General features: G+C 31.5%; 1 protein-coding gene across 1 annotated transcript in view; it reads right to left on the bottom strand.

The window, feature by feature from the left end:
- LOC129908499 (putative uncharacterized protein DDB_G0277255) overlaps positions 1–13605 on the bottom strand; it is a 96012-nt gene that overhangs the window by 30042 nt on the left and 52365 nt on the right. The window contains exons 3-7 of the mRNA XM_055985020.1: positions 12435–12759; positions 8654–8762; positions 8564–8588; positions 7268–8492; positions 7016–7201 (exon numbers count right to left, since the gene is read on the bottom strand). Coding sequence (XP_055840995.1) covers positions 7016–7201; positions 7268–8492; positions 8564–8588; positions 8654–8762; positions 12435–12701 — 1812 coding nt within the window. The 5' untranslated portion in view covers positions 12702–12759. The remainder of the gene's footprint in view (positions 1–7015; positions 7202–7267; positions 8493–8563; positions 8589–8653; positions 8763–12434; positions 12760–13605) is intronic.

The raw sequence follows: 13605 nt of genomic DNA, 5'->3' as shown, positions 1-13605 counted from the left end.
TTGTTGTTGGTATTTGTGTTACAAGCTTTTATAAAAGTCGGACAAGCACTGAGGTGGTAAGAAAAATTTGTTTCAAATCTTTGAATTGGACTGTGTGCTCCTAAGACTTAGTTTCTTGATTTGACATTACATAGGAATTCTTTATGTTTGAAGTTGATCAAAAGTCATTTTGTCACAGAGATCAATGTTGCAATGCAGCATTGAGCGACGAATTATGAACTTTTTCATCTAATTGGGATAAATATACGTTATACGAAAAAAAAAACAATCAGAACGACTCAATATTGGAAATTACTAAAGTAAATTACAACTTAAGCTGAAGTCCAGTCTTTAGTTTTAGGATTCGTTTAAAAAAATCGGACTCGAGATAAAATGATAGAGAATGTCAAAAAAGTGGGCCTCTACTTGTCTGTGTGTGTGTCTGTCTGCCTCTATCTCAAGCTGCAGCCTAAACCAAACGATTACCTTCGAACTTTGTAGTTAAGAGTTTTTGGGGATTTCCTAAAAGGGAATTGAAATTTTGTAGGACCAAATTATCGGTATTTGTCATACGACCAAAATGCCATTCGACCAAAATGGAAAGATTGTTTTTCTCAAAAACGGCTCTGACGGTTTTTATTAAAGAAACTACATGCACTGTGGCAAATAAGTTCCAACTAATTTGTGGAACGTTATTATTTTGAACGAACATTTTTTAGTACATGAGCATTTGACTTACCTCACAATAAAGAACATTTTCAAAAAAAAATAATTTTTACTTTTTTTGATGACAAATTTCAATTTTTTTTTTTATGCAAAATCAATTTTTTGAAAACTGATCGATGAATTTTTTCCAAACTTTGTTTTCATATGCTGTTTAATATTTCTGGTCCGGTCAAATTAGACTAAAATAAGGGGGTGAGGTTACATAAATTCATAGCAAGTTGAAAATTGGTAGGATTGTTAGAAACACCATCATAAATAAAATCAAAAAAGTCCTAATCGATCCGAGACCTGGAAAAATATTTACTTGGGGTCAAAGGTCACAAAAACAGGTTTTTCACGATTTTCGGCAAAACGGTAAGTCTTCTTATACAAAAATTGGTGTTACATATTGTAACCTCGGATGTCTAAATTGACCGGACTATTCTTTTTTATTGGCATTTGTACTTAATTTTTTTTTTTTCAAAATATTCTGAAATTTTTTTATGGGTTGGGGTCAAAATTCTGCCGGGGTCAAAATTCTTTTGTCAAAATTCTGCTTTCAAAATTCTGCTTTTCAAAATTCTACTTTGTCAATTTTTTGTAATGTTCAAAATTTTTTGATAAATCAATAAATTTAATAATATTGAGAAAAGGTTTTTATGGTTAATATCTTGAAAGTCAGTACTCTAAGCAGTTTGAAAATTATTTAAAGTTAATTATAATGGTTATTATGTGCAAGCAGTTAAGAAAATACTAACCTAAGAAAACATTAATGAGATGTATTTTGGTATATTAAACGCATATGCTATGAAAAAAAGGCAGAATTAGCAGAATTTTTTTGTTAAAAAAATGCTGGCAGAATTTTGAAAAGCAGAATTTTGTAAAGCAGAATTTTGAATTTTTTTGAAAAAAGCAGAATTTTGTAAATCAGAATTTTGAAGTCAGAATTTTTACCCGCTTTCATTTTTTATATGCGCAGTTTCCTAATAAACTTTTTTATAAATTGCTTATACAAAAATATGATATATTTGTTGTTGTATTTATCGACTGTCTGAATTTCTGACTTCTCAGGAAAGGATGAAAACTTTCCTCTTTACAGTCTCTAATACACTTAGAAAAAGAAACCAATACAATACAAATCGGTCTAACACCTTTCATGAATCACTAGAAGTCAGAAATACAATCATTGACATCAACCACATACTTCAAATGCATCATATTTTTGTAAAGCATAATTTTAACCCTTAAAAAAAGTTTATTACGAAACTTCTTTGAGTACACGCTGTTTCAATGCCGCAATTCGCCATTTTGTTCAATTTAAATCTATTTGTTTTTATTGAGGTTCAAGGTACAGAAGGTATTTATTATGTTTGATAGACTTTTTGTGTGCTTTTTTTTACTTTGATGTAAAGTGAAGGCATCACTGCAGGATCCGGAGACTTTAGGTTTTTTTTTTTGTTCTTGAGTGATTACGAATAGGTAGCTGAATTTTTTAATTTTGTTAGTTTTAACATTTTAATATTATTTATGTATTCTCAAACTTATGCTTAAAATATTAAAACATTTCATTCAGTGTTATAATTTAAAAATTTTTATAATATTGTAAGGCCAGAAAATGTAGTGTTTGGTTTTTAATTTATTTATTTTTTTTACTGCAAAACTGATTTTCTGATTTTGACCAATTTTTTAAATCAAATTTCCCTCTGTTTATTCATTGTTCATCAACATACTACATCGTCACCATTTCTATAACCTGATATAGAGTGTTGATAGTTTTTTATTTTATGATTTTATTTATATTTTTTTTTTTTCTTTGTGCAGAAAGTAAATTTGATTTGAGTAATAAGTGTGATCGTTATTATGGTGATCTTTTGCATAATTCAAACTTTTTTTCTTATTAATTTTTATTCGTGATAGACGGAGACTAGAAATTCAAAGTAGGTACATTGAACTCGTTCCGGGATAACATAATTGGCTTTGATAGATGTTTTTTGGACTTGAGTGTAGTTATTCAAAATTTTAATATGAAAATTAGCATTCAAATGAACTTATCAATTTCAATAATAGTCAATATGTCTATGCCAAAATTGGGATGGACAAAATTTTATGTCTTCAATGAAAAGTGAATAAACTTTTTGAGCCGGTGTGGTTTTATTTTCACTTATTGTTAGTAATGTAGGTGCTTAAGTGAGTTAGTTCAATTAATGGAAATATTATCGCATTTTAATGGATTTTGAAAAATTTTTTTTATGTAAACATTAAATTTAATTTTATTTTTCTAGAAACAGAAATTGTAAATTATATTCCTGCAATAAAATTTTATCGTAAGTGCAATAAACTTTAATAATTACTTTTAACCAGACATACTTTTAGGGTAATTCCAGGAACTTTTATTGAAGTGAATAATACTAAGGATTATTATATTGCACAGTAATTTTAAATTTACACATAAACACTTGAGTATGTATTTTAAAATTATAAACATATAATAAATGATTGGTTCAGAACTTTTAATTTAAAAATATTTCCCTAAGGAAACTTTAAGTACTGCTTCTTTGATTGAATCCTTATTAAAACAACTATTTTTACTCTACAAGTTTGCCCCTAATATGTTATTTTGTATTTTAAATAAAGCGAACCATTATCAAGCTATTATGCAAAATGCAGTTTTTACATTTTCGACAATATTATACGAAAGACACTCGAGTGCGTAAATTTAACTTTTTAATATTTACTTGACAAGTCAGAACTGCGAGATTCAACGCACGGCAAGGTCGCTTTACGCGTAGTTTACTCGTATTAAAGGGTTTCGGGTTGCAGGTACTTACTTAAATGTTAAAATTTTTATTGAATAAAATAATTATGTACTTATTTAATTTGATCATTAAATTTTATTTTAAAACGTATTAAAAGAATGCAAACACCTTTAAAATGGTTGATAACTCTATATAAAGCAAAAACATGCCATTAGACTTATTTTTTATTGTATAGCAGAGAACTTTTGGAATGTAAGTGAGAAATCAAAAAACCGTTCTATGGCAGGTACGGTTTTATGTATGACACTACACGTATTTTTTAATAAAATTGCATTTTTGAGAAAATCACCTTTCTTTTTCATTTTGATCATTTGTCAAGATTTGGTAGTTAATAGTTTTAGATTATTCTCTTGGAGGACAAATTTACATATTTTTGGAAACAAAACTAACTGTACAATATAGAAAATAGAACAATATAAAAATAACGGTACCTGCCATAGAACCGGTTTTTTATTTTTGTTTACAGAAGTGTTTAAGTAGGTAATCCTGGAAAAAAACTTTTTTGTAGTTTGGTGCGATGATTAGTGCGATGGACTATTGCTGGTTCTGGGTTCGATTCTCAGCCTCCACGACCTACATAAAATTGAAATATTTTGGCAAAACCTCACAAAGTATCATTGTCTTGATTATTTCATCTCTGTTTATCCTAGGTCCCTTAAATTCTTGCAAATTAATTAAACCCAGACAAGAATGATTGAAAATTGTTAGTCACTATTCCTTGCTCGTTCATGGGATGTCATGTTGCATGTGTATAACATGTCGTTTTATTTTTTTTTTTAATATTGAAACTTAACAAATTTTTCAAAAAACTTATAACTTTTGAAAAATTTTTTTGGAAAAATTAATTTTCTGAAAATGTGTTTATTTTTTATAATTGTTGATTTATATTTTCTTAATAATAACATCCAACTTTTTCATAAGTTAAAAAAAATTAAACGGCTTTCACGATTTTAAAATTTTTCTAAAAATTTTTTTTCATACGTATGAACCCGTCGCAAGTGCATTTCATTTCACAACACATTTTGTGTAATCCATAATTATAACAATAACAGTTTGATTTGATTCTTAAAAAAATTTTATTTATAAATATGTAAGAAAAACTTGTTCTCCGGATATTCAATTTTGAAATTAATTTGCTCTTCAAAATTTCGAATGCATAATAATTAAATTTAATCAAATACAATTCCCATAATATTAAAAGTTGCGTCTTAAAATCTGTTAAGGTCACGTCTTATCCTGCTCTTCTAATCATAACTTATGTCTAAACAGGTAGTATTAATAGAACCTCAATATGAAATAAAATATTATTTATCCCAAGCAAATGAATACTTAATTCTATAATGCAAAATTTGTATTTGCTTAAGATGAATAATAACACTGGTCAACAAAATCTAACTTTTTTTTTGCCACAAGAACCAAAACATACTTTTCTAGTAGTTTTTGGGGTGCTGAATCCGAATCTGGAGTCAGAAAAATTTGATTGGCCTTCGTTTTTGAAATATTACCGTTAGAAAATGTCAAAAAACGTAATTTTGGCTGTTTTCGAGGTTCTGTTTTTATGTGGGGTAATTCATTATAAACAAAATTGTAACGGTTATTATAAGAACAGATATTCTTCTTTCAAAAGTTGTTTAAATTTTCCCGATATCTCTTTTATTGCTCGAGATATCTTAAGTTTCATTTAATAAGCCAAAGAGAAACTAAACTTAATTTAAAGTTTAAGTCACTGGTCACAGAATTTTTTCCACAAGAACTAAAATATACTTTTCTGAAGGTTTTCGAGTTGCTGAACTCAAATCCGCAATCGGAAAAATTCTATTAGTCTCCGTTCTTGAAATATAACCGTTATAAAAAAAACCCTTTTTTGCATTTTATAACGGTAATATTTTAAGAACGAAGGCTAATAGAATTTTTCTGATTGTGGATTCGAGTTCAGCAACCCAAAAACCTTCAGAAAAGTATATTTTGATTCTTGTGGCAAAAAAAATTTAATTTGTTTGGCCAGTGTTGTTTCTGATTCAAAGACCGCTACTTAAATTTTAAATATCTCGGGCAATAAAAGAGATATCGGAAAGATTTAAACATTTTTTGAAAGAATAAAACTAGCTCTTATATGTACCGTTACAAATTTATTCACAATTAATTACTTCACATAAAAACATAACCTCGAAAACAGCCAAAATTATGTTTTTTGACATTTTCTAACGGTAATATTTCAAAAACGAAGGCCAATCAAATTTTTCTGACTTCAGATTCGGATTCAGCACCCCAAAAACTACTAGAAAAGTATATTGTGGTTCTTTTGGCAAAAACCTTGTTGACCAGTGTAATAACTAGCGATAAAGATTCTTACTGCGAAGAACTAACATGGACAAATTTCAAAAGTCCAAATATTATCTACAATTGATGATTTTACTCGAATAAGAAATTAATTTGAAAAATTCATGTTATTCAATGGAATTATATTTTTATTTTTTGTTGAAATTTCAAACAAGAAATAATTATTTTAAGGGCCAATTTTTCAATAGTCAGTTAAACAGTCAGTTAGTACTTATTCCTAAGGATAGGGAAAAATTCAATTTTTCAACAAGCAGATATAGCTTATTCCTAAGAATAAAACTATCTGCTTCTTTCGGAGACGAATAAAAATTATTCTAAGGAATAATCTCAACAAAAATATTGTGTCAGTTGTCAAAGCTGTTTTGAAAGAATTTTTAAAAAAATACAGTGGAACACAAGAAAACAAAAACAATCATGAATAAAAATGACGTTTAATTTTAAATATTTTTGAATTTGACAATTTTTTTTTGTTATTCTGTAGAATAAATTATTCTTGATTGAAAAATTCAATGTTTTTATCTGACTGTTTATGAGCCTAACAACTTTATTCGTCGAACAGTTAACTGACTGTTTATTAGAAGATTGAAAAATTGGCTCTAAAACAAACAAAATTATTAAAAATTTAAGATAAAGAAACCTGAAAAACTCAACCCGTTAGAAAGTACATTAAACTTTTATTCAAAATAAAAAAAAAATTAATATATCCAGATTTTTGTTTAATTGTTTCATCTCACACCAATGATATCATTTGTTTGCATTTCAAAGCAAACAAATGCCTTTACGTGAGTCTTTAACAACAAGTACATTTTTGACTCTGTAACTCTCAGGTATATTATCTCCAACAACTTTATTACAATAAGTCTTCGCTCGTAACTTTTAGCGCACCCTCTTGAAGCTCTTATCGTTTTACTAAATCTTTCGTCTACAATATTTACTTTATTGCGCCTCACTCACTTTTTTATCATTTTTACCTGTTTTCTGATTCATTTTTTATTATAAAACACATATTTTTGTTATCTTCTCTTATCGGTTGCAATATAAATAAACAAGCAAGTACAATTTCCCCAGAACTCAAGCAAAGATATTTGCTTATCTTATCTTGAGTTGTAAACAAGTTATTGTTGACTTTTCAAATAAAACCACAACCATAAAAAAACATACGATTATGTTCTTACCGTTCTATCTGTCTCTATAAATCCGTTCCGGAACATCCGCTTGTGGGCGCGTTTGAATTCATCCATTAACGCACTGTGGCGACGTTCATCGTCAGCACAATTTGGATTTCCAATTCGCCGTGGTGGTTGTCTCTGCTGCATTAAATCGCCATTATCTTCAGAGTGGTTTGTATCTTTGCTAGTTCTCTGAAAAGTAAATGCACAAACCATTTAGAGTTGAGGTTAAAGCTTTTTTATTAAATTAAAACTCACCTCACGTCGCTTTTTCAACTCTTCACTAATGGCACTGCATAAACTGGTTCCGCTAATTGAGCCGGGAATACTCATGCTACTGCTGGCAATGGATGGCGTTCTATTGTGACTTTTGTTGTTGTTGTTAGTGCTGTTATTTTTGGAAGCACTGACACAATTCACCTGGTGTTCCAACAACGACGATGACGACGATAGCAGCGGCGGTGGAGGTTTCGGAGGTGATGGTGCACGACCCTTTGCGTTGTTCTTATCGGTTGCGCTTCTGTGCACCTCGACAATGACTGTCTTCGTCTCGCTCTGGCGTGACACGAAGCAAATGTCGGCGATCTTGCCATTAGCATGCTGCAGTTGTTGCGTATCACCACCGCCGCTGCCAGGCGTCGGAGGGGGCGGTGGCGGTATCAACTGTGGCGTTCGATGGTGATGGGGATTTGCCTGATCGGGTGGCATTATGAAATTCAGCTTGAGATTGGAATCATCGCACATGGAGGCGGACGATGACAAAGACGACGACGACGAGATGGATGATGAAGTGGATGCGCCACTGTCGTGGTTGCTTGCCACCATTGTATTGTTGATGAGTGTGCCGCTTTCGGAGAGTTGGATAATCGTTTTGTTGGACTCATCTTTGATTGTGGCTGAGGAGCAGGACGAGGAAGCCGATGATGACTGGAGGGCTGACGTAAGAGGTGGATTTTTTCTGCGATCGTGCCAGAGATGGCTTTTCGCTGCTGCTGATGATGATGATGACAATGGCTCTTCGCGCACCGAACTCAAACGTTTGGCTGACTGATCGGCCCAACATGGACTCTGATCGCCTGTTACACTACTAGCTGAACTATTGTAACCACTCGATTCGCCAGGAAAGAGGTCCAAACCGGCACCAGATCGCACCACCATTTCGAGTGTGGATGAACTCTTCATAACGGCAACGGCTTCACTGAAGAGGACATCTGAGAAATCGATGCTGTTAACGCTTAGAATTTGATCGCCAGGTCGGAGGCCAGCATCTCTGGCAACACTGTAATCTTTGGTGAATTGAACAAAGATTCCAGGTTTCCATTCGGGACCTTTGCATATGCCCAGGCCAAGTTTGGTGCGGGGGGCAACTTTGAGTATTATACGGGCATCTTTTTGACCCACACTATAGTCATCCATGAGGGGATTCAGGGATGATAGTGCGGATCGTGGTACTATGTGCCAGCTAAGAGGGTCGCATTGATTGCTGGATGGAGGGAGAAAGATTATTATTTGTAAAATGGTAAGAAGGGTGAAGGTGTTAAGGGATATACTTACTCTTTCATTGGCAGCATTGCAACACCTAAAAAAAAATAATGTTAGTTTAACACTTTTAAGGTTCCTTTTGAGATGAAATAGTAAACTTACCTCGAACTTTTAGGGTTAAGCGATCTTGACTGGACACGAACTGTGTGAACTCCTTATGAACTGCATCATCAACATGATATCCATTTACACGAATTATTTGATCTCCCACCTGCAATGAAACGCAGTTGTTTTTAAGTTCTAGGAGTTAATTTTTTTTTTTTGCGGAATGAAGTCAAAGAAATTCAATTTTTTTATTATTTATATTGAGTTAAATACTAAAAAACCTAAACGTTTCAAAAAAGAAATGAACAAATTTTGAGAACACAAAAATTAGATCAATTAGCGTGAAATACTGCCACTGGGTTAAATCTGGTTTATTTTATCTCGCAATGAAAAACTGGTCCAAAATCTTTTATGGGTAAGCGGGTGGCGTTATTGACTAACATCTCTTTTCTAAATATGACAGCCTTATTATTTCTTTTAACAATTCTTTCAAGTTTTTTACCAAAAAAATAATAAGAATAAAAAGAATAATTATATTAAAAAACTAACATTTCTGGGATAACTGTATTTTTAATGTGAAAATAAAGTAAATGTTTTAAAAAGTTTGAGCATTTGATTTTCAGATGGTGATCTTGATTTGAAAAATAATGAATTTAGTTGCAATATTTATGAATTTAATTTGAATAGAGGTGATCATTGTTTTCGATCAATTTGCCATGGCATAAAATTATGTTATAAAAAACTATATTCGATGCAAATTTTATAAGCTTTTTATCTCACAAGTTACGAAACTTTTTAATTCCTTTTTTTTTTCAAAAAAAAATCATTTGCTTCAAAATTCGACAGCAGATTTTAGTAGCCGAATGCGAGCTCGTAATTTTATAATTTTATTAGTACCTATCGTTTTCAAAGCCTACCAATTTTTTATTCGCTGCATATTATTTGTTTTTATTTTTGCCGTGATTTATATTTAAAACATTTGAAGAAGAATCCAATATTGATAATACGACCCACAGGACTCAAAATGTTCGGCTTAAAATTTTTTTTTTTTTTTTTTTGAATCTCATTCCTTGTTTTTTTTTCTTGCCCTTTATAAATGACTTACTAGCTGATTTTTGGTATACAGATTGGTATTGCGTTGTATTTCAATCTATGAAATGTTTAAAAATGTATAAGGGGTCAGAGGTCACACAAAAATTATTTTTCAAAAAATTTTGTTCTGCAAATGTAGCATTTTACAAAAATTTGCCTTATAAAGTTTTTTTTTGTAGAAAAATAGTTTTTAAATTAACCTACCGTTTTTCAAGTTTGAACATTTCACCTCTTAAAATGGGTCTAGCGAACGGAAAAAACAGATTCAAAAGCATGCCAATACCAACCTGTACACCAAAAATCATCATGTTCCAATGCCTAAATCATATGAACCGTTATTTGAGAAAATAACAAAAAAAATATTTTTTAATGAAAACAAATTTTGAAAAATTTGACTGCCTTTGGTTTTAATGCAAACCTTCAGCTAAAGACTTAAAACGAAATGATTTATAATTGCTGTAGCGAAGAGTATTATCCGAATTTCAATATTGTCAAAACTGACCACTAAATAATTTTAATAATCAAGAAATGCTTCTTAAAATTCAATTGGTTACATTATTTGCTTAGAATAAAAAACAGTATTAGCCAACAAAAATTGTATAGCATAAAATGTTTCACATACGCCATAGTGACCGTTTAAATGAAGTTTTAACATGTTATACAAAATTCGAAAGTATTTTAACAAAAACCAATTATACTTTTTAAATGTTTTCGTTTTTTAATGATTGAAAAAATAAATCAATGTACAGAGAAAAATGGTATCCTATCAGCTAGTTTCATAGAATACTAAAATGGCAACGTTTGTTAAAATGTTCAGGTCTCTTTTCCATTGTTTTATTCGAAGTAACAGTTGCAACTGTTTATTACATTTTATCAGTCATTATTTTTGTTTGAAATTGTTCCCCTCAAACAAAAAACAAAAATAAATCATTAAACTTTAAAACTTGAAAATACAAACTTTTTTTCTTACAAAAAAAAAAACGCTAATTTTTCGATTTCTTGTGCTGTTAGGATAGATTTTTTAATATTATACGGATAGCTTTGAAATGCGAACAGCGTGAAATGCGAAAAACTGCGACTTTTTTCAGTTTTTAGTTTATAAGTTCTAAAGAAGCATATTTCATTTAGAAAAAATCACTTAGTCGAGTAAAATTAAGCATAAAATTGGTAAAATCTCGGAATCCAAGGAAAGTCGATGAATCTGTAAAACTTGTATTAAATATAGATATTTTTCAACAAAATAAATCTTAAATTAACTCGATATCTTCAATAGACGCAAAACTATAGTAACATGAAAATGACGTTTTCCAAAAGTTCAAATGCGGGTACCGGGGATACCACGCAACTTAAAATTAAATCATCATGGATTTGCTTCCTTACAGTCCTAGAGAACATCCCTAAAAAGTTTTAGCAAAATCTAAACTGAGACAGCAATTCCGATTGAACGCTTTCATACGGAATGACAGTAAACGGTCCTCAAAAGTTGTTGTTATCGAGAGCGGTGAAATTTTTTTTTTTAACTTTCTTATTTGACATTTTAATAATGCAGCCCTATACTCGTTTTACTGATTCATCGACTTTCCCTGGATTCCGAGGTACAAATCTAATTTGATTCCACTAACTGGGAAACAGTGAAAAAAGATATTAATTACTATAACTTCTGTCAGTCTGTAGGTTCTGAAATTCTTGAAATACATCACTTCATAAACTTTATGATATGCACAAAAAAAAAGAGAAAAAATGTTTAAACTTTATGATTTTTCTAGAAAAAAAATTTACTACTTTTTATATCAACTATAGAATAGATATGTATGTCTCTACGTGTAAATCGAACGTTACTTTTGGCTGTCTAACTTTCTGAAAATTATATTTATGTTGGTACTTTTAAAAACAAATCTTCTATATGATTACATTTTTTCATGTGTACTTTCAAAAACGTGATCGAACATATGACTTACCATCTTCATTTATTACTCTTTTTCATTTTTGTCCAAAAATCCAGCTGAATTGTCACCCACGAGAAAGCACATACAACTTTGTATCCAAGAAAACCAACAATTTTAAAATGAAGAAAGTTTTTCTTTCACCACACAAATGTTACAACTATTTTCACGCTTAATCTAATCTCTCCAGTTATATTACGATAGGACAAACAATCCGTTATCTGTCCTTTTTTTCTCTATTACTTTCAATTAAATCACATCTGGCTTTAAAGCCAATACAAAAAAAAAAAACAATCCAAAGAGACACTTACAATCTATCTAACCAATTTGCTACTTCCTTACCCTGTGAATGGCAACAGAAAATACCAAACATCAATTTCACATATCATCGTGGATCATCCCATCCATTCACTCACTCACTATCATCATTATTATTATGATGATGATGATGATAATCATCATCACCGCCGCCAGATGGAATCCGTTCATCATTGCGCTTCTTTTCCAGTCAATAATCGCGTATAAATGTACCTAAGATTTCAGCAAAGTGAAACTTTACTAATTGTGTCAAGTGGAAGCGCACGAACTTTCAATAAACGAACCAGCTAAAATGAACAAAACAACAAAATACAAAAAAATTCTGTCTCCATGACCCACATTCCTGACAATTCTTCCCGGCGATATTGAAACAAAATAACAACAAAAAAAAACTGAATCCGTTTAACCAGTTAATCAAGCCTTTAACCACTCTCACTGTTGTACACTCTGTCAAAAAAAGTACCCACAAACCCATTTTTACTTACCCGCAATCCCTTGATATCAGCCTCACTGCTCTTCTCCACACGCGAAACAAAAAATCCCGTGCCAAATTCCTTGCCACCGCGTATGGCGAATCCGAATGTCACATTGTTGTCGGGCGTGACCAAAATTCGTCGCGAATTAGGACGCACCAAACGAATCACCCGAATTCGGGGATTCGATACTATTGCACTGCGAGTCGACGATGAGATGACATCGCTCGCCGTTGTTGAACACATCGAGCCCTGAATGCTGCTGCTGCAATCTGTCATTATGGAAATGATGATGACAGATGAGTTCCTCTTTCTTTAAAGCTGCCGCATTAAAAAACTGGAAAGATACAAAAAAAAATAAAAATGCGGCGAATTAAAAAAAAAAAAAAACAATACACAAGCGAATGAATAATCTAATTTAATTAGGGCCAGCGCAGATAAAAGCGTCAATAGATCTCTTATACATGCACAGAAGTGTCGCAAAGCGTTAGACTAACAATTCCCGAGAGTTAAGCCATGCAGACATTACGCAATGTTATAGTTACACTCTGCTATGAATATGGCGTTGGCGCTTATGGCGCTGCAGTCATTTGGTTACACCGCGCGAGGAATATCTCACAAAACCGAGATATAGAAAGATACATACAACACATATCCCCAATCCAAGCAACCAAGCTCGGTCTACATAAATTACATGCCGGAATAATTATTAACGTTCCACATGGCAGCATATTTGAATTGACGACGCATGGTAGTTCACTATTCACGTGGGACTGAATAGTTTTAGACAAAAGGGGTTGGAGGGGAAATTATTTTTCTCGGGCCAAATTTTTGCCAAAATGACATTATTTTTGTTTTGTTGTTGTTTTTGTTTTTATTTCTGAGGTCTAAACAAAAATACAACATGCTGATGTGGTTCACAAAAGAAGTGAGCTTGCGTGAGCTGCATATAGAGTAAAGGTGTCTCTCTATTTGTATAGTTAATTTTGTTTTTTTATTATTTTTGTTGTAAAGACTATGAACTCAAAACAGGTGGCTATATTGTGGCCAATATATATGGCTTTAATGAGCTGTTGTTGGCGCTTGGAAATTCATCTATAGACCGAACATGTTCATAGTTATTATGTAAGCGGTTTTGTGGTTATATTCTTTGGTGCAAAAGGTTGTCGATTCTAGTGAAATT

Source organism: Episyrphus balteatus, chromosome 2, assembly GCF_945859705.1.
Source record: "Episyrphus balteatus chromosome 2, idEpiBalt1.1, whole genome shotgun sequence".
NCBI classification, from domain to species: domain Eukaryota; kingdom Metazoa; phylum Arthropoda; class Insecta; order Diptera; family Syrphidae; genus Episyrphus; species Episyrphus balteatus.
Note: the sequence above shows the minus strand (reverse complement) of the source record. Positions and strands in the feature narration are given on the sequence as shown.